Source organism: Symphalangus syndactylus, chromosome X (genome assembly GCF_028878055.3).
Source record: "Symphalangus syndactylus isolate Jambi chromosome X, NHGRI_mSymSyn1-v2.1_pri, whole genome shotgun sequence".
In the NCBI taxonomy this organism is placed as follows: domain Eukaryota; kingdom Metazoa; phylum Chordata; class Mammalia; order Primates; family Hylobatidae; genus Symphalangus; species Symphalangus syndactylus.
Window position 1 is genome coordinate 15,582,657 of NC_072447.2, and position 20,858 is coordinate 15,603,514.

General features: G+C 49.8%; 1 protein-coding gene across 3 annotated transcripts in view; it reads right to left on the bottom strand.

The window, feature by feature from the left end:
- The window catches only part of LOC129475918 (P2Y purinoceptor 8), an 85,991-nt gene that overhangs the window by 32,910 nt on the left and 32,223 nt on the right, over positions 1 to 20,858 (bottom strand). For 2 of the 3 annotated variants that reach the window (XR_010119720.1, XM_055268386.2), the window contains exon 1: positions 5,275 to 5,603. The exons of the other annotated variant lie outside the window; for it this stretch is intronic. Coding sequence is in view for 1 of the 2 variants with exons in the window: in XM_055268386.2 (XP_055124361.1) it covers positions 5,275 to 5,301 (27 nt within the window). In the remaining variant the exon portion in view is untranslated. Of the gene's footprint in view, positions 1 to 5,274; positions 5,604 to 20,858 lie in introns of those variants that run through there. 3 annotated transcript variants of the gene reach the window in all.

Here is a 20,858-nt window from a genome sequence, read left to right on the forward strand (position 1 = left end):
GAGCATCCACACAAATGTGGAGAGAATGGATGAATGACATCCAGGATTCAGTCACGCAAATGTGGAGGGAATGAATGAATGATACCTAGGATTCACTCCCACAAATGTGGAGGAAATGAATGAATGATACCCAAGGATTCCCCACAAATATGAAGGGAAAGAATGAATGACACCCAGAGATTCATTCCCACAAATGTGCAGGGAAAGAATGAATGACACCCAGGATTCACTTCCCCAAATGTAGAGAGAATGAATGAATGATATCCAGGATTCACTTCCGCAAATGTAGAGAGAGTGAATGAATGATACCCAGGGATTCCCCACAAATGTGGAGAGAATGAATGAATGATATCCAGGGATTCCTCACAAATGTGGAGGGAATAAATGAATGACACCTAAGGATTCCTCACGAATGTGAAGGGAATGAATGAATGACACCCAGGATTCACTTCTGCAAATGTAGAGAGAATGAATGAATGATACCCAGAGATTCCCCACAATTGTGGAGGGAATGAATGACTGACACTTAAGGATTCCCCACAAATGTAGAGGGAATGAATAACACTCAAAGATTTACTCCTGCAACTGTGGAGAGAATGAATGAATGAATGACACCTAAGGATTCCTCACAAATGTGGAGGTAATGAATGAATGACACCCAGGATTCACTTCTGCAAATGTAGAGAGAATGATTTAATGATACCCAGATATTCCCCGCAAATGTGAAGGGAACGAATGAATGACATCCAGGGATTCCCCACAAATGTGGAGGGAATGAATGAATGACACCTAAGGATTCCCCACAAATGTGGAGGGAAGGAATGAATGACACCTAAGGATTCCCCACAAATGTGGAGGGAATGAATGAATGACACCCAGAGATTCATTCCTGCAAATGTGGAGGGAATGAACGAATGAGTTGCACACAGGCCTTGCTTGATAAACGAATGGGTGAATGCATAAATGAATGACGTGCAGGGTTTTCTCCCTAAACGTGGAGTGAATAAATGAAAGAGTGAATGCATGATGCCCACTAGTTCCTGACAAGTGTGGAGCAAATGAGTAAATGAGTGAATGCCATTCTGAGAATGTAGAGTGAATGAGTGATGGAATGTGTGGAGCAAATGAGTGAATGAATGGATGAATGCATGCCACTGTGAGAATGCAGAGCGAATGAGTGATGGAATGTGTGGAGCAAATGAGTGAATGAACGAATGAATGAATGCCACTCTGAGAATGCAGAGTGAATGAGTGATGGAATGTGTGCAGCAAATGAGTAAATGAATGAATGAATGAATGCCACTGTGAGAATGCAGAGTGAAGGAGTGATGGAATGTGTGGAGCAAATGAGTAAATGAATGAATGAATGAATGCCACTCTGAGAATGCAGAGTGAATGAGTGATGGAATGAATGAATGCCAGTCTGAGAATGCAGAGTGAATGAGTGATGGAATGAATGAATGCCATTCTGAGAATGTAGAGTGAAGGAGTGATGGAATGTGTGGAGCAAATGAGTGAATGAATGAATGAATGAATGCCACTCTGAGAATGCAGAGTGAATGAGTGATGGAATGAATGAATGCCATTCTGAGAATGCAGAGTGAATGAGTGATGGAATGTGTGGAGCAAATGAGTGAATGAATGAATGAATGCCACTCTGAGAATGCAGAGTGAATGAGTGATGGAATGTGTGGAGCAAATGAGTAAATGAATGAATGAATGAATGCCACTGTGAGAATGCAGAGTGAAGGAGTGATGGAATGTGTGGAGCAAATGAGTAAATGAATGAATGAATGAATGCCACTGTGAGAATGCAGAGTGAATGAGTGATGGAATGTGTGGAGCAAATGAGTAAATGAATGAATGAATGAATGCCACTGTGAGAATGCAGAGTGAAGGAGTGATGGAATGTGTGGAGCAAATGAGTAAATGAATGAATGAATGAATGCCACTCTGAGAATGCAGAGTGAATGAGTGATGGAATGTGTGGAGCAAATGAGTAAATGAATGAATGAATGAATGCCACTGTGAGAATGCAGAGTGAAGGAGTGATGGAATGTGTGGAGCAAATGAGTAAATGAATGAATGAATGAATGCCACTGTGAGAATGCAGAGTGAAGGAGTGATGGAATGTGTGGAGCAAATGAGTAAATGAATGAATGAATGAATGCCACTGTGAGAATGCAGAGTGAAGGAGTGATGGAATGTGTGGAGCAAATGAGTAAATGAATGAATGAATGAATGCCACTGTGAGAATGCAGAGTGAAGGAGTGATGGAATGTGTGGAGCAAATGAGTAAATGAATGAATGAATGAATGCCACTCTGAGAATGCAGAGTGAATGAGTGATGGAATGTGTGGAGCAAATGAGTGAATGAATGAATGAACACTGTGAGAATGCAGAGTGAATGAGTGATGGAATGTGTGGAGCAAATGAGTGAATGAATGAATGAATGCCACTGTGAGAATGCAGAGCGAATGAGTGATGGAATGTGTGGAGCAAATGAGTGAATGAATGAATGAATGCCACTCTGAGAATGCAGAGTGAATGAGTGATGGAATGTGTGCAGCAAATGAGTAAATGAATGAATGAATGAATGCCACTGTGAGAATGCAGAGTGAAGGAGTGATGGAATGTGTGGAGCAAATGAGTGAATGAATGAATGAATGAATGCCACTCTGAGAATGCAGAGTGAATGAGTGATGGAATGAATGAATGCCATTCTGAGAATGCAGTGAATGAGTGATGGAATGTGTGGAGCAAATGAGTGAATGAATGAATGAATGCCACTCTGAGAATGCAGAGTGAATGAGTGATGGAATGTGTGGAGCAAATGAATAAATGAATGAATGAATGAATGCCACTCTGAGAATGCAGAGTGAAGGAGTGATGGAATGAATGAATGCCATTCTGAGCACGGAGTGAATGAGTGATGGAATGGACAGAAGGTGGCAGGGGCAGTGTGGACGTTGGCCCCACCGCCTGCTTCTGGCCCACTTTGGTCCAGCTTGCTACTGGCCCTGACCTCTTTGCTGCATCCATGGAAACTGTAGGCCCAGCACCCCTGGCCCCTGGGGTCACTCCCTCTCTGGGCTGTGTGGTTCTCCAGGACTGCCGATCAATGAGGAGAGGGGTGTGGTCCAAGCCTTTCAATCACTGAGGATAGGGGGGTGTGGTCCAAGCCTGTCAATCACTGAAGATGGGGGTGTGTGGCCCAAGCCTGTCAATCACCCAAGAGAGGGGCGTGGCCCAAGCCTGGCCAGTTAGGGGTCCCCCTCACCCTGTTCGTAAAAATTATCTCAAGCAGTGGTCATTTGTTTCTGACATGGCTGGTCGGAACCCTTCAGGAGGTGTGACTTGTGGGTGCCAGGAGAGAGAGGGTGTCTCTTTTCCCATTTGATTCTGCTCTGAAAAGATGGGGACCCCAGGCTACCACAGACCCTCTTTCCATCGCTATAGAGAAAGTGGTCTTCCTCCAGTGATTCCACACCCTGCAGCTGAGGGAGGCAGAAAAAGGTGGGGCTGAAACGTGGGAAGAGAGAAAGAGAAAGAGGAGAAACTGATGACCATTTAAGCTCCTGGATCCAGCCATGCCTGAAGCCCCCATAGAAATCCTAATTATCCAATTTGAGGATTTCCACCTTGACTTCAGCTAGCTCGACTCAAGTTTCTATTGCTGGCCATAGAAGACAGTTATGCCTCAAGCACTAGGGGTAGGCAGGCTGGGCTCCCAGTTGAGGGACAGAATGGTCCTAGTTTCAGAGAGAGGGCCCATGGAGCCTATGCCCCCTGCCCTGGGCTGAGACATGGTTGTTCCAAAGACAGTCACGCATCATTCATCACTAATTCCCCAGCACAGTGGTTCAAGGCTAACAAGCAGCACTCAGCGCCCACCTCTGCCTCTTTCTGGTTGTAGGTCTTGAACACACCCCCACCTCCATGTCTGCCTCAGTTGCCATTACTGGTAAAACAGGGATGATCGTAGTAGCACCTGTCCCACGAAGTTTTGAAAATCCCAGAGGTCAGGCTGGGTGTGCGGTGGCTCACACCTGTAATCCCAGCACTTTGGGAGGCCAAGGTGGGTGGATCATGAGGTCAGGAGTTCTAGACCAGCCTGGCCAACATAGTGAAACCCCATCTCTACTAAAAAATACAAAAAATTAGCCAGGTGTGGTGGTGGGCACCTGTAATCCCAGCTACGTGGGAGGCTGAGGCAGGAGAATCACTTGAACCCGGCAGGTGGAGGTTGCAGTGAGCCGAGATCGTGCCACTGCACTCCAGCCTGGGCAACAATGAAAGACAAGAAAGGAAAGAAAGGAGGGGGGGAGGGGAGGGGAGAGGAAGGGGAAAGGGGAAGGAGGAAGGAGGAAGGAGGAGGAAGGAGGAAGGAAGAAAGAGGAAGGAGGAGGAAGAAAGAAAGAGGAAGGAGGAGGAAGGAGGAAGGAGGAAAGAGGAAGGAGGGAGGAAGGAGGAAGGAGGAAAGAGGAAGGAGGAAGGAGGAAGGAGGAAAGAGGAAGGAGGAAAGAGGAAGGAGGAAGGAGGAAGGAGGGAGGAAGGAGGAAGGATGGAGGGAGGGAAGGAGGAAGGAGGAAGGAGGGAGGGGAGGAGGAAGGAGGAGGAAGGAGGAAGGAGGAAACAGGAAGGAGGAAGGAGGGAGGGAGGGAAGGAAGGAAGGAAAAGATCCCAGAGATAAAAGCCTTGTAAAAGCAGCTGCTGCGTCCTTGTCACTCAATCGACGTCAACTATTTTTATTAGCGAAAAACCAAAAACAACCTCTCGTCCCCACAAAACAGAAGCAAAATAAAAGCCAAAGACAGGTGTTAAGATTTCTGGGAGAGCGCATTTTAAAGAAGGTGGACTTTGTTCATCTCGAGAGCGACCCAAGCCAGCATCTCGGCGTCCTGTACCCTTCGTCAAAGGAACAATTGACTTGAAAATTGGGAATCTCTGTTAAAACGGACAAGATGATTTTGCTCTTTTCTTGTGGCAACGTCTGAACATGTGCAAGAAAGGGGTATTTTTTAGGCCAACCTCAGCCCTCTCTGCGACCCTCGACAGCTTGTGCGAATTGCACAGCTCCTATGTGGAGGCTGTGTGTCATTTTGCAGGACTCTGGTGAGCCCGGGTTAAAAATCACACACCCCAAAGGGAAGCTGAGCTGAGGGTCTTCTCTGTCATTCAACAGCGTCTCTGGCCCGGATATGCCCTGCTAGCTGGGGTATTTCTGCAGGGCAGCCTCTCCTACCCCAACACCCACAGGTCCCCGTGACTTACAACGGTGGCTGCAGGGAGGGCAGACATCCTGGGTGATGCTGGTCTGGTGGTGCTTGTCTGAGCAGCCGTTAAGCTAGGCAGGGGGTCCTCGGGGACCCTCCTCCTGGTCCAGAGGCGGCTGCCCTACGGGAGTGAGCACTGCACAGGAGCAGGAGTGGAGGGCCAGCTGTCTGCTCTGCTGGGAAAAAAAATCCCACAGGCTGTGCCTGCGGCGCACCCTGAGGCAGGCACCAGCAGCCTCTGTAGACCCAGAGAGCTGCTCTTAGCTGCGATCTGTCATCTGCAGACTGAGATTGGTGCACGGTGGTTATGAAACCGGCCAGACCAACAATAGATGGAAAAGGTTCCTCTTTTTTGGCCCTGGGCCCCAGGGAGCGACGTCAGGTAATCAGAGGGGGATTTTATGTGTTTTTCTCCTAATGCGATATTTTTCAATGTGACTTTTTTTTTTTTAATGAGTTTGGCCTCCACGTATGCGGGACCATTGCCTCAGAAGGGTTAGTTTAGGATTAGAAAATGGGTTAAAGTTAAGGACAGCTTCTCTTGCATATATTGGATATTACTTTATGCTTTATGTGAAAATACTAATTTTTAAAAATAGGTATGCCCGTAGTCACTATTTGTTTTCTTTTAAGACTGAGTCTCGCTCTGCCTCCCAAACCGGAGTGCAATGGCACAGTCTCGGCTCACGGTGGCTTCCTCCTCCCGGGTTCAAATGATTCTGCCTCAGCCTCCCAAGTAGCTGGGAAGACAGGCATACATCACCACACCCGGCTAAATTTTTTGTTGTTGTTGTATTTTTTTTTTAGTACAGACAGGATTTCATCATGTTGGTCAGGCTGGTCTCGAACTCCTGACCTCAGGTGATCCACCCGCCTCACCATCCCAAAGTGCTGGGATTATGGGCGTGAGCCACCGCGCCTGGCTGCGTATTCACTATTTAAAAGCAGTCAGTACTCATTGGATGATGCTAAGACAGTTTTTTATTTGGAAGCTTGAGGCTGCAGTGAGCTGAACTGCACTGTACTCACTGTTCTGAACTGAATTGAACTCACACCACTGCACTCCAGCCTGGGTGACAGAGCAGGACCCTGTCTTAAAAATTAAAGGGAGGGCCCTTTATTACAAACAGCGAGGTCCGTATATATTTTCTGAGTTTCATATCTGTTACAGGCTGAATTGTACCCTCCCAAATTCATACGTTAAAGTCCTAACCCCTGGGACCACACAGTGTGGCTGTATTTGGAGATTACTTCTTTAAAGGGTTAACAGCAGTAAAATGAGGTCACCAGAAGTGGGCCCTGATCCAATAGGACTGGTGTCCTCATAAGAAGAGCATATGAGGACACAGACACACACAGAGGGACGACCCTGTGAGGACACAGGGAGAAGACGGCATCTCCAAGCCCAGGAGAGAGGCCTCAGGAGGAACCAGCCCTGCCCACACCTGGATCTCCGACTTCCAGCCTCCAGGACTGTGGGAGAATCAATGTCTGTTGTTTCTAAGCCACCTAGTCTATGGTATTCTGGGATAGTAGTTCGAAATGGACAAAGACAGCTCATAAGAAGAGGAGATGAGGACACAGACACACACAGAGGGACAACCCTGTGAGGACACAGGGAGAAGACGGCATCTCTAAGTCCACGAGAGAGGCCTAAGGAGGAACCAGCCTTGCCCACACCTGGATCTCAGACTTCCAGCCTTCAGGTCTGTGGGAGAATCAATGTCCGTTGTTCAGAATCACCCAGTTTGCAGTGTTTTATTATGGCGGCCGAGCTGACTACCCCTTCACTCTGAAGCAGGCAGGAGAAGGCAGACGTCAGAGATGCTGCCGAAACCTAGGCTGAATGGACGTGAACTTGGGATGCCGCCGAGACCTAGGCTGAATGGACGTGAACTTGGGTACCACTGGCTTGTCCCTGCTGTCAAATCCCAAAGACCAAAGATCTTGAGGCCATCTGGAGTCATGCTCCCCCCCGATCCCCAGCTTCTCAGTAGAGACAGCATGTTACGGGGTGGGAAATGGTGGTTCCCTGCCTTGGCATTGGGGAGTCACATGAGGTCAGAGCCACAGCCACAGCCCTCCCGGGTACGACTCCCCGGGATTCCACCCTCTGCCCTTACAGAGGGTATCTCTCTCTCTCCGCTCAGTTCGCAGGAAGCAGCTGGTCTGCAGTTCCCAAATCTACTTCTTGGAGCCTGTGTCCTCTACTATTTTCCTGGAGGGAACAGGATGGGAAGGAGGCTGGTGTCCCCTTAAAACATTCAGTCAGCCGCCGCCTCAGACGGAACAGTCATGTGTAGATAACTAGGACATGGGGTCATATTCAACACTGCTTCCCGTGACTTTTTCTTTCTTTCTTTTTTATGAGATGGAGTCTCATTTTGTCTCCCAGGTGGGAGTGCAGTAGCGCGATCTTGGCTCACTGCAACCTCCACCACCCTGGTTCAAGCAATTCTCCTGCCTCAGCCTCCCCAGTAGCTGGGACTACAGATGCCCGCCACCACGCCCGGCTAATTTTTGTATTTTTAGTAGAGACAGGGTTTCACCATGTTGGCCAGGGTGGTCTCGATCTCCTGACCTCGTGATCTGCCCGCCTCGGCCTCCCAAAGTGCTGGGATTACAGGCGTGAGCCACTGCACCTGGTCAAGTATTTTTAATATTAGTATTTTAGAAACTCAGTCACTGCACTAGTAAACCAGCACGGATAGAAACACAAACATCAGGCCGGGCGTGGTGGCTCACGTGTGTAATCCCAGCGCTTTGTAAGGCCAAGGCAGGTGAATCACTTGAGGTCAGGAGTTCGAGACCAGTCTGATCAACATGGTGAAACCCCGTCTCTATTTAAAATACAAAAATTAGCCGGGCTTGGTGGCGGGTGCCTGTAATCCCAGCTACTCAGGAGACTGAGGCAGGAGAATCACTTGAACCCAGGAGGCGGAGGTTGCAGTGAGCCGAGATTGTGCCATTGCACTGCAGCCTGGGTGACAGAGTGAGACTCCGTCTCAAAACAAAACAAAAAAAGAAACTCAAACATCACAGAGAGAGATCAATTTTTTTAAAAATAGCATGTTAATTAGGGTTTTCTCGGTTTTTTTTCAAGACAAGGTCTCATTCTGTGGCCCAAGCTGGAGTGTAGGCCGGGCACGGTGGCTCACGCCTGTAATCCCAGCATTCTGGGAGGCCGAGGTGGGCAGATCGCCTGAGGTCAGGAGTTTGAGACCAGCCTGGCCAAGATGGTGAAACCCTGTGTCTACTAAAACTACAAAAACTAGCCGGGCATGGTGGCGGGCACCTGTAATCCCAGCTACTTAGGAGGCTGAGGCAGGAGAATCGCTTGAACCTGGGAGGCAGAGGTTGCGGTGAGCCGAGATCGTGCCACGGCACTCCAACCTGGGTGACAAAGTGAGACTCCGTCTCAAAAAAAGAAAAAAAAATTAGCTGGGCGTGGTGGTGCACACCTGTAATCCCAGCTAGTTGGGAGGCTGAGGCAGGAGAGTCGCTTGAACCCGGGAGGCGGAGGTTGCGGTGAGCTGAGATGGCGCCACGGCACTCCAGCCTGGGTGACAACAGTAAATTCTGTCTCTAAATAAATAAATAAATAGTATGCTGAGAAGCAAATATGGCTTTTTCTGTTTGTTATTATGGCTAGCATCTCCAAGAAGGTAACGGATTTGCTGAGGTGTGGAGTGGCATCCAGGCTGGTGAGAGATGGTTGGTTTGGGGGGCAGTGGGGCGGCGAGGGGCTTGTTGGGACCGGCTTGGAGGCCTGTGGGTGTCAGGCATGCAGCGTAGCGGGTCCTTGCCATCCAGGAAGCTGTGAGTATTTGGTTTGGGGCAGCTGAACCCGGGAAGCAGGACTGAGGTAAGAAGCAGAGAGGGATGGGCAGCAACCCCACTGGATGCCAGCCAGCAGACACGGATAGCATGAAGCATAAAAATAAAAGACCAACTGCTCCCTGCGAGCTGATTCCTGGTTTGCCCTGGAGACTCAAGCTGCTCCTGAACCTTAAACAGCAACCACAGTGTTAGAAAACTGTTGACGAGGCCGGGCGCGGTGGCTCACGCCTGTCATCCCAGCACTTTGGGAGGCCGAGGCGGGTGGATCACGAGGTCAGGAGATCGAGACCATCCTGGCTAACACGGTGAAACCTTGTCTCTACTAAATATACAAAAAATTAGCCAGGCGTGGTAGCAGGTGCCTGTAGTCCCAGCTCCTCGGGAGGCTGAGGCAGGAGAATGGTGTGAACTCAGGAGGCAGAGCTTGCAGTGAGCTGAGACTGTGCCACTGCACCCCAGCCTGGGTGACAGAGTGAGACTCCGTCTCAAAAAAAAAAAAAAAAAACTTGAAGAGGGCCAGCCCATCTTGGTTACAGCCCCTAAGAGGTGACCTTCCAACACCATGGGACCTGCAACAGCCAACTCTGTATTTTTTTTTTCAGACGGAGTTTTCCTCTTGTCACCCATGCTGGAGTGAAATGGCGTGATCTCGGTTCACTGCAACCTCTGCCTCCCAGGTTCAAGCGATTCTCCTGCCTCAGCCTCCTGAGTAGCTGGGATTACAGGCACACGCGACCACGCCCGGCTAATTTTTGTATTTTTAGTAGAGATGGAGTTTCACCATGTTGCCCAGGCTGGTCTTGAACTCCTGATCTCATGATCCGCCCTCCTCAACCTCACAAAGGGCTTGGATGACAGGTGTGAGCCACCGCGCCCGGCCCTCTGTTATTTTTTGAGATGGAGTCTCGCTCTTGTCACCCAGGCTGGAGTGCAGTGGCACGATCTTGGCTCACTGCAACTTCCGCCTCCTGAGTTCAAGTGATTCTCCTGCCTCAGCCTCCTGAGTAGCTGGGATTACAGGTGTGCGCCATCACGCCTGGCTAATTTTTGTATTTTTAGTAAAGACAGGGTTTCACCATGTTGCCCAGGCTGATCTTGAACTCCTGACTTCGTGATCCACCCGCCTCAGCCTTCCAAAGTGCTGGGATTACAGGCGTGAGCCCCTGTACCCGACCCTCTGTTTTTTCTTTTTCTTTTTTTTTTTTTTTTTTTTTGAGACAGAGTTTCGCTCTTGTCCCTCAGGCTGGAGTGCAATGGCACGATCTCGGCTCACTGAAACCTCTGCCTCCCAGGTTCAAGCGATTTTCCTGCCTCAGCCTCCTGAGTAGCTGGGATTACACGAGGTGTGTGCCATCACATCCGGCCAATTTTTGTATTTTTAGTAGAGATAGGGGTTTCACCATGTTGGCCAGGCTGGTCTCGAACTCCTGACCTCAGGTGATCCTCCTGCCTTGGCCCCCAAAATGCTGGGATTACAGACGTGAGCCACCGTGACTGGTGGCCCTGGCGTTTTCTTACACATGAGATAATGCTTGCCACAGTTACTGCCTATGTCCCTGCAAACTATCACCAGATCCCCTCTTACGCCCAAACTTTAATACAATGTTTCATGTCCTATGTGTTTACTGCCTATATTAAAACTATAACTTACGGGAAATGTGTCATTAGGTGAAACGTATGAATAAGGAAAGAAGAGAAATATAAACAAAACAAAACAAAACCCTGTAATTTAAAATACTACATTCAAACAACCTGACCAAAACTCTCTAAACAATTTCTGCAAAACAGAGCCGTAAGTAACTTGGGAACCAGACAAGGGGCAACCTGAGATGTCTTTCTATTTATTTATATCTCTAATTTTTTAAATCTGTTTTTTGTTGTTGTTTTTTTTTTTCTTTTTGAGACAGAGTCTCGCTCTGTGGCCCAGGCTGCAGTGCAGTGGCGCGATCACGGCTCACTGCAAGCTCCACCTCCCGGGTTCACGCCATTCTCCTGCCTCAGCCTCCCGAGTAGCTGGGACCACAAGCACCTGCCACCACGCCTGGCTAATTTTTGTATTTTTAGTAGAGACGGAGTTTCACCGTGTTAGCCAGGATGGTCTCGATCTCCTGACCTCATGATCCGCCCGCCTCGGCCTCCCAAAGTGCTGGGATTACAGGTGTGAGCCGCTGTGCCCGGCCTGTTTTTGTTTTTTTTTTTTAGTTTTCAGTGTACAAATCTACCTTCACGATTAATTTCTAAGTGTTTTATTCTTTTTGGTGTTATTGTTAGTGTAATGGTTTTCTTATTCTCTTCTTTATGTACATATTTTGAGGTAGGGTCTCACTCTGTCGCCCAGGCTGGAGTGCAGTGGTGTGATCTCAGCTCACTGCAACCTCTGCCTCCCGAGTTCAAGTGATTCTCCTGCCTCAGCCTCCCGAGTAGCTGGGATTCCAGGTACACGCCACCACACCCAGCTAATTTTTGTATTTTTAGTAGAGACGGGGTTTCTATTAAATGTTGTCCAGGCTGGTCTTGAACTCCTGACCTCAGGTGATCGGCCCACCTTGCCCTCCCGAAGTCTTGGGATTACAGGCGGGAGGCCCTGTGCCTGGCCACGTTAATTCTTTACAAGTCAACAGAGGCCTGTTGCTCTGAGCTGCCGCCACCCCCGGCCCTGTTTGTGACGACCAATGGGCTTCCGTGGACGTGGGATTTTGGGTGCTAAAACCAGGAAAGCCCCCAGCAGCACCCAGGCTCTGAGGCTCTGAGGCTCTGGGAGATGGAGTCTGAGAGACACAGCCTCCCCACCAGAGGGAAATGACCCATTACAATCCCCTGGGTGGTTTTCCAGGCCAAGCAGCTGGGGCCGCCTGTCTGGCCCAGGGTGACCTGAATCTCTCGATTCTGTCCTGGGAGAGCTGGGGATTTTTAAGCCTGACCTTTTAACTTTACCACAGGGCTGCTATCCAGCCTTCCTTCCTGTGACAGTCTCTACGCCCATCTTCCAAAGCTCACAGAGCCGGCCGGAGAGTCCCGGGACCCTCCTGGAAGGAGGTGGCTGCGTCTTCTCAGATACCATGTCCAGGCTTACGTCTGAATCTTTTTGGTCTGACTCCAAGCGACGTAAATGTCAGACCCCTGGAAGTGCTCTGTGCATCCCTGTGATGGTGCTTTGTAGACTTTTGGCCTGTGTTTGACTTTCTGATGCGTTTTCATTTTCATTTTCGTTTTTATGTATTTATTTATGGAGACATAAGGTCTTGCTCTGTTGCCCCAGGCTGGAATGCTGTGGTGACATTATATAGCTCACTGCAACCTCAACCTCCTGGGCTCCAGCGATCCTCCCATCTCAGCCTCCTGAGCAGCTGGGACCACAGGTGCACGCCACCACAGCTGGCTAATTATTTATTTTCGTAGAGTTGGGGTCTCATTATATTGCCCCGTCTTAGTTTTCATTTTTATTTATTATTATTATTATTATTTGGGACAAAGTTTCACTCTGTCACCCAGGCTGGAGTGCAGCGGTGCAATCTCGACTCACTGCAACCTCTGCCTCCCGGGTTCAAATGATTCTCCTGCCTCAGCCTCCGGAGTAGCTGGGATTACAGGCATTTGCCACCAAGCCCAGCTAATTTTTTGTATTTTTAGTAGAGATGGGGTTTCACCGTGTTAGCCAGGATGGTCTCGATCTCCTGACCTCATGATCCACCCACCTCGGCCTCCCAAAGTGCTGGGATTACAGGCGTGAGCCACCATGCCCAGTGAGTTTTCATTTTTATTTATTATTATTATTTTTTGAGATGAAATCTTGCTCTATCACCCAGGTTGGAGTGCAGTGCTGTGATCTTGCCTCACTGCAACCTCCGCCTCCCGGGTTCAAACGATTCTCCTGCCTCAGCCTCTGGAATATCTGGAACCACAGGCATGTGCCACCACGCCCGGCTAATTTTTGTATTATTAGTAGACACAGGGTTTCTCCATGTTGGCCAGGCTGGGCTTGAACTCCTGACCTCAGGTGATCCGCCCGCCTCAGCCTCTCAAAGTGCTGGGATGACAGACATGAGCCACCACTTTGCTTATTTCTGTTTTGGTCACGTCCTCCCGGGAGGGTGGCGGGGGGGTGGCAAACCTCCTCCCCTCCCTCCCCCACTTCGAACACAGAGTGAGTGTTGGTGACACTCAGCCAGGGACAGGGCCCCACTGCGAGCCAGGTTCCTCTTTCTACTGACTCTCTGGGGACCCTGTTTGCTTCCCTGCAACACGCTTTGCCGAAGAGCCTCCGTGCTGGCTGCCGTGTGAGCTGCCCCTGTCCCCAGCCTTCCCCACCTGCAAACCCAAATCGAGGGCCTCCCAGCTGGGTTGGATGGTGGCCCCCAGAGATACGTCCATGTCCCCAGCCCTGCTATTTGGGGAGGGGCTTCATTTGGAAAAGAGGGTCTTTGCAGATTCATTCCGTTGTGGATCTTGAGAGAAAATAATCCTGCATTGTCTGGGTGGGCCCTAAATGCAATGACGGGTGTCCTTCTAGACACAGAAGAGGAGACACAGACACAGAGGAGGAGGCCACGTGGAGACGGAGGCAGAGCCTGGAATGACGTGGCCACAAGCCCAGGGACGCCTGGAGCCCGCCGGAGCTGGGAGAGGCAGGAAGGAGCCTCCCCTAGGGCCTCCAGAAGGAAGTGGATACAATTGTAGTGGGTTGAACAGTGGTCTTCCAAAAAAGATCTGTCCACATCCTAATTCCCAGAACTTGTGAATGGGACCTTATTTGGAAATAAGGTGTCTGTCATAAGTGAAGGATCCAGAGGTAAGATGATCCTGGATTAGGGAGGCCCTAAATGCAGTGACAGGTGTCCTTCTAGAGACAGAAGAGGCGACTCAGACACAGAGGAGAAGGCCACGTGGAGATGGAGGCAGAGACTGGAGTGATGCAGCCACAAGCCCAGGGATGCCTGGAGCCCCCAGGAGCTGGAAGAAGCAGCAAGGACCCTCCCTTAGAGCTCCTTGAGGGAGCACGGACCTGAGACATTTTGATGTCAGACTTCTGGCCCCCGGAACTGTGAGAAAGTAAATGTCTGTTATTGAAGTCCCCACTTTGCCGCATTTTTTTTTTGTCAGCCTCAGGGTACTCACAGAAATGGCTTTGTCTCTGCACGCCTAAAATCGTTTTAATGATGCTACCGAACAAGTTTGAAAGATGCAGGCAGTTTCTGATGCGCCACGAGCTTAGTTACTTAAAATACAACTGCCAGCCGGGCGCAGTGGTTCACGCCTGCCATCCCAGCACTTTGGGAGGCCGAGGCGGGTGGATCACCTGAGGTCAGGATTTCGAGACCAGCCTGGCCAACATGGTAAAACCCCGTCTCTACTAAAAATACAAAAATTAGCCAGGTGCGGTGGTTCACACCTGTAATCCCAGCACTTTGGGAGGCCGAGGCGGGTGGATCACCTGAGGTCAGGAGTTTGAGAACAGCTTGGCCAACATGGCGAAACCCCATCTCAGCCAAAAATACAAAAATGAGCTGGGCGTGGTGGCGGACACGTGTAGTCCCAGCTAATCAGGAGGCTGAGGCAGGAGAGTCACTTGAACCGGGGAGGTGGAGGTTGCAGTGAGATAAGATTGCACCACTCCACTCCAGCCTGGGCAACAAAGTGACACTCCATCTCAAAAACAAACAAACAAAACAAAACAAAACAAAACAATAAAACTGCCTGCTGGGCACAGTGGCTCACGCCCATAATCCCAGCAGTTCGGGAGGCCGAGGCAGGTGGATCATCTGAGGTCGGGAGTTCGAGACCAGCCTGGCCAACATGGTGAAACCCCGTCTCTACTAAAAATACAAAAATTAGCTGGGCATGGTGGCAGACACCTGTAGTTCCAGCTACTCGGGAGGCTGAGGCAGGAGAATCGCTGGAACCCGGGAGGTGGAGCTTGCAGTGAGCCGAGATGGCGCTGTTGCACTCCAGCCTGGGCAACAGACCAAGACTCTGTCTCAAAAAAAAAAAAAAAAAAAAAAAAAAAAAAGATTTAGGAATTCCATATGCTTCTTTGCCCTCCTTGAAGCTTCTATGTCAATCTTATTGCCTCCTGATGTCATGTAGACCTGGATTTGAAAGCCTTTTAGTGCTGACCCTGTCCATCTCATGACAGCAAAACAGTTCATGTGTTGAAATTTAACCATGGGTTTCACTTCCAGGTACCATAAGGATCCCACGTGCTGGAAACTTTCTTCTGTTGAAATGTTCTCTGTGGTCAAAACTGATCAGGCTGGGTGCAGTGGCTCGTGCCTGTAATCCCAGCATTTTGGGAGTCTGAGGCGGGTGGATCACTTGAGGTCAGGAGTCTGAGACCAGCCTGGCCAACATGGTGAAACTCCATCTCTACTAAAAATACAAAATCAGGCTGGGTGCAGTGGCTCACGCCTGTAATCCCAGCACTTTGGGAGGCCGAGGCGGGCAGATCACGAGGTCAGGAGATCGAGACCATCCTGGCTAACACAGTGAAACCCCGTCTCTACTAAAAGTACAAAAAATTTGCCAGGCGTGGTGGCGGGCGCCTGTAGTCCCAGCTACTGGGCAGGCTGAGGCGGGAGAATGGCGTGAACCTGGGAGGCAGAGCTTGCAGTGAGCTGAGATCGCACCATTGCACTCCAGCCTGGGGGACAGAGGAAGACTCTGTCTCAAAAAAAAAAAATACATAAAAAATAAAAACAAAACAAAATTAGCCAGGTGTGGTGGCGCACGCCTGTAATCCCAGCTACTCGGGAGGCTGAGGCAGGAGAATTGCTTCAACCTGGGAAATGGAGGGAGTATTGCCTGAGGCAAGGAGTTTGAGACTAGCCTGGGTAGACCCTATTTCTACAAAACAATAATAATAATTGGCTGGGCATGGCGGTATGTGCCTATGGCCCTAGCAACAGGAGGCTGAGGGAGGAGGGTCACTTGAACCCAGGCACATGGGGCTACGGTGAGCCATGTCTGTGCCATTGCACTCTAGCCTGGGTGACAGAGAAAGACCCTAGGTCTCAAAAGACAGACAAACAAAAACACCCCATAACTAAAAAGTGATCAAAGCAACATAAACGTATCATACACCTTGACACACAATGATTAAACATGAAAGTAAAATTGTTTTGTAAATTAATTTCTGAATGAGATGAATCTTTTTTTTTTTTGAGATGGAGTCTCGCTCTGTTGCCCAGGCTGGAGGGCAGTGGTGCCATCTCGGCTCACTGCAAGCTCCGCCTCCCGGGTTCACGCCATTCTCCTGCCTCAGCCTCCTGAGTAGCTGGGACTACAGGCGCCCGCCACCACGCCCGGCTAATTTTTTGTACTTTTAGTAGAGACGGGGTTTCACCGTGCTAGCCAGGATGGGAGATGAATCCTTATCACGGTTTTCCTATGCATTTAATGAAGGACCTTTATCCAGCTCACACATCAGTCCTGCTGCTATTTGATGAGTTTGTATGTGAAGGCACTCAATCAGAACAAACAGATCATGTTAAGCCGGGCATGGTGGCTCACACCTGCAATCCCAGCACTTTGGGAGGCCGAGGAGGGCAGATCACTTGAGGTCAGGAGTTCAAGACCAGCCTGGCCAACATGGCGAAACCCCGTCTCTACTAAAAATATAAGAATTAGCCAGGTGTGGTGGTGGGTGCCTGTAATCCCAGCTACTTGGGAGACTGAGGCAGGAGAATGGCATGAACCCAGGAGGCAGAGGTTACAGCGAACCCAGATTACGCCACTGCACTCCAGCCTGGGCGACAGAGTGAGACCTCATCAAAAAAAAAAAAGGAGAAAAAAAAGATTTGCTGGCCGGGCGCGGTGGCTCACGCTTGTAATCCCAGCACTTTGGGAGGCCGAGGTGGGTGGATCACGAGGTCAGGAGATCGAGACCACGGTGAAACCGCATCTCTACTAAAAATACAAAAAAAATTAGCCGGGCGTGGTGGCGGGTGCCTGTAGTCCCAGCTACTCGGAGAGGCTGAGGCGGGAGAATGGCGTGAACCCGGGAGGCGGAGCTTGCAGTGAGCCGAGATCGCGCCACTGCAGTCCAGCCTGGGTGAGAGAGCGAGACTCCGTCTCAAAAAAAAAAAAAAAAAAAAGATTTGCTAAAACAAGTTATTACTGACCTGTAGATTAACACAAAGCAGATTCAGAGGACATTGCGCAAAAGCTTGATGCCAGGGATTTATCAGTGAATCTTGAAAAATGTCAGGAGTCCTTAAAATCCATTAAGTTGGGCCATAGGCCAAGGCAGGAAGATTGCTTCGGGCCAGGAGTTTGAGACCAGCCTGGGCAACATAGCTACATCCCATCTCTAAAAAAATCCCCCCAAAAAACTAAAAAAAAAAAAAAAAAAAATTAGCCAGCTATGGTGTGCACCTGTAATCCCAGCTACCTGGGGGGCTGAGGTAGGAGGATTGCTTGAGCCTGGGAGGTTGAGGCTGCAGTGAGCTGTGACTGTACCACTGCACTCCAGTCTGGAATAATTTTTTGAGCGAGACCCTGACTCAAAGACAAAAAAAAAAAAAAAAAACTAGGCAGGGGGCAGCGGCTCACTCCTGTAATCCCAGCACTTTGAGAGACTGAGGCAGGCGGATCACCTGAGGTCAGGAGTTCAGGACCAGCCTGGGCAACATGCTGAAACCCAGTCTCTACTAATACAAAAATTAACCGGGCATTGGCCATGTGCAGTGGCTCACGCCTGTAATCCCAGCACTTTGGGAGGCCAAGGCAGGTGGATCACGAGGTCAGGAGATAGAGACCATCGTGGCTAACACGGTGAAACCCCGTCTCTACTAAAAATACAAAAAATTAGCCAGGCGTGGTGGCGGGCACCTGTAGTCCCAGCTACTCGGGAGACTGAGGCGGGAGAATGGCGTGAACCCGGGAGACAGAGCTTGCAGTGAGCCAAGATCGTGCCACTGCACTCCAGCCTGGGCAACAGAGCGAGACACCGTCTCCAAAACAAACAAACAAAAAAAATTAGACGGGCATGGTGGTGCGTGACTGTAATCCCAGCTACTCGGGAGGCTGAGGCAGGAGAATTCATTTGAACCCGGGAGGCGGAGTTCCAGTGAGCCGAGATCGTGTCATTGCGCTGCAGCCTGGGCAATAAGAGCTAAACTCCATCGCAAAAAAAAAAGCCCTATCTATCAGCTTGGAAAAAAAATCAGTGTCTCCAGCCCAGAGTTCGAAGTGTTTTGACAAGGCTGGGAGAAGAAGCAGGATAATTAGCTGAACCTGTGAGTATTTCTGTAGCTGTGCTGGGCTGACCATCAGAATTCACAGCTTTCTCTCATCCACCTGTTCCAGAAAAGTCAGCAGCTAAAAGCGAATGTGGATACAATGAGTTCCTCCTGACCACAATCTCTAGTCTAGGTCTAATTACAGAAGCTAGGGAAGCTGTAGACAGAAGGAATCCCTCGCTGCTGAATGCAGTCGTTCTGTAGTCTGCGGGAGCTGGCCACTATTTCTGACAGACAGAAGATTAGGGTTAGGATTAGAAGATCAGGTCGCCATTTCAGAGAGCCGGAAGATTAGAGAAGAAGACTGCAATAATTGGTATCTTTTTTTGTTTTTGTTTTTTGAGACAGAGTCTCACTCTGTCACCCAGGCTGGAGTGCAGTGGTGCGATCTTGGCTCATTGCAACCTCCGCCTCCCGGATTCATGCCATTCTCCTGCCTCAGCCCCCCGAGTAGCTGGGACTACAGGCACCTGTCACCATGCCTGGCTTACTTTTGTATTTTTAGTAGAGACAGGGTTTCACTATGTTGGTCAGGCTGGTCTTGAACTCCTGACCTCGTGATCCACCCGCCTCGGCCTCTCAAAGTGCCGGGATTGCAGGTGTGAGCCACTGTGCCCAGCTGGTGTCATATCTTAATGCTGTGTAGAAACGTATCCAGTCTGTATTAGTTATCTTGGGCTTCTGTAACAAATTCCCACAGGCCAGGCAGCTTAAACAACAGACACTGATTCTCCCACAATCCTGGAGGGTGGAAGTCCAAGATCAAAGTGCGGGCAGGGTTGGTTCCTCCTGAGGCCTCTCTCCTGGGCTTGGAGACACTCTCTTCTCCCTGTGTCCTCACAGGGTCGTCCCTCTGTGTGTGTCTGTGTCCTCATCTTCTCTTCTTGTGAGGTGTCTTAGTTCATCTCAGGCTGCTATCACAGAATACCATAGACTGGGAGGCTTATAAACAACAGACATTGATTCTCCCACAGTCCTGGAGGCTGGAAGTCTGAGATTCAGTTGTGGGCAGGGCTGGTTCCTCCTGCAGCCTCTCTCCTGGGCTTGGAGATGCCGTCTTCTCCCTGTGTCCTCACAGGCTTGTCCCTCTGTGTGTGTCTGTGTCCTCATCTTCTCTTCTTGTGAGGTGTCTTAGTTCATCTCAGGCTGCTATCACAGAATACCATAGACTGGGAGGCTTATAAACAACAGACATTGATTCTCCCACAGTCCTGGAGGCTGGAAGTCTGAGATTCAGTTGTGGGCAGGGCTGGTTCCTCCTGCAGCCTCTCTCCTGGGCTTGGAGATGCCGTCTTCTCCCTGTGTCCTCACAGGCTTGTCCCTCTGTGTGTGTCTGTGTCCTCATCTTCTCTTCTTGTGAGGTGTCTTAGTTCATCTCAGGCTGCTATCACAGAATACCATAGACTGGGAGGCTTATAAACAACAGACATTGATTCTCCCACAGTCCTGGAGGCTGGAAGTCTGAGATTCAGTTGTGGGCAGGGCTGGTTCCTCCTGCAGCCTCTCTCCTGGGCTTGGAGATGCCGTCTTCTCCCTGTGTCCTCATGTGGTTGTCCCTCTGTGTGTGTCTATGTCCTAATCCCTTCTTATAAAGACGCCAGTCCTGTTGGATCAGAGCCTCCCCACAGACTCGCTGAATCTCAATCACCTCTTCAAAGACTCTACGTTGAAATGCAGTCACATTCGAAGGCTCTGAGCGTTGGGATTGTCATCTATGAATTTAAGGGAGACACGGCTTGGCCCATATCAAAGTCCCGTGTCTAAATCCCTGATTCTGTGACGTCCGCACATCAACCCAGTGCCTCTGTGACTGGGTATCTCCTTATTCTATTGGATTCCTATTTAATGAGCCGCCTAAAACCTCTCCAAGTGCATCTCTGTGTGTTTGCATATGCTGCGCTGCAGGCTGTTGATGGCTTAGTGCTTCTGCAGACAGAAAATCTCATGCACTGGCAGGGCACGGTGGCTCACGCCTGTGATCCCAGCACTTTGGGAGGCCGAGGCGGGCAGATCACAAGGTCAGGACATTGAGACCATCCTGGCTAACACGGTAAGACCCTGTCTCTACTAAAAAAAAAAGAACAACAATAAATTAGCTGGGCGTGGTGGCGGGCGTCTGTAGTCCCAGCTACTCGGAGAGGCTGAGGCAGGAGAATGGCGTGAACCCGGGAGGCGGAGCTTGCAGTGAGCCGAGATCGCGCCACTGCCCTCCAGCCTGGGCGACAGAGCGAGACTCCATCTCAAAAAAAAAAAAAAAGAAAGAAAAAATCTCATGCTCAACCTCAAATTGGAAACATGAATCAGGGCGTCTCAGAAGACCTGAGCTGGGTTTCTGTGACTGACGTGGTGCTCTGGCCGCTTGCCCATCGCAAAAACGGATGAGACTGTGGAGAGCAGATCTTTATCTTTCTGAGAAGGAAGCAACAGAGGGCTTCGTCACCGGCCTTTCCGTTGGCCTTGGTGTCTTAATGACCACAGATAGTGTCCACGGAATGAGTTTCCTCGT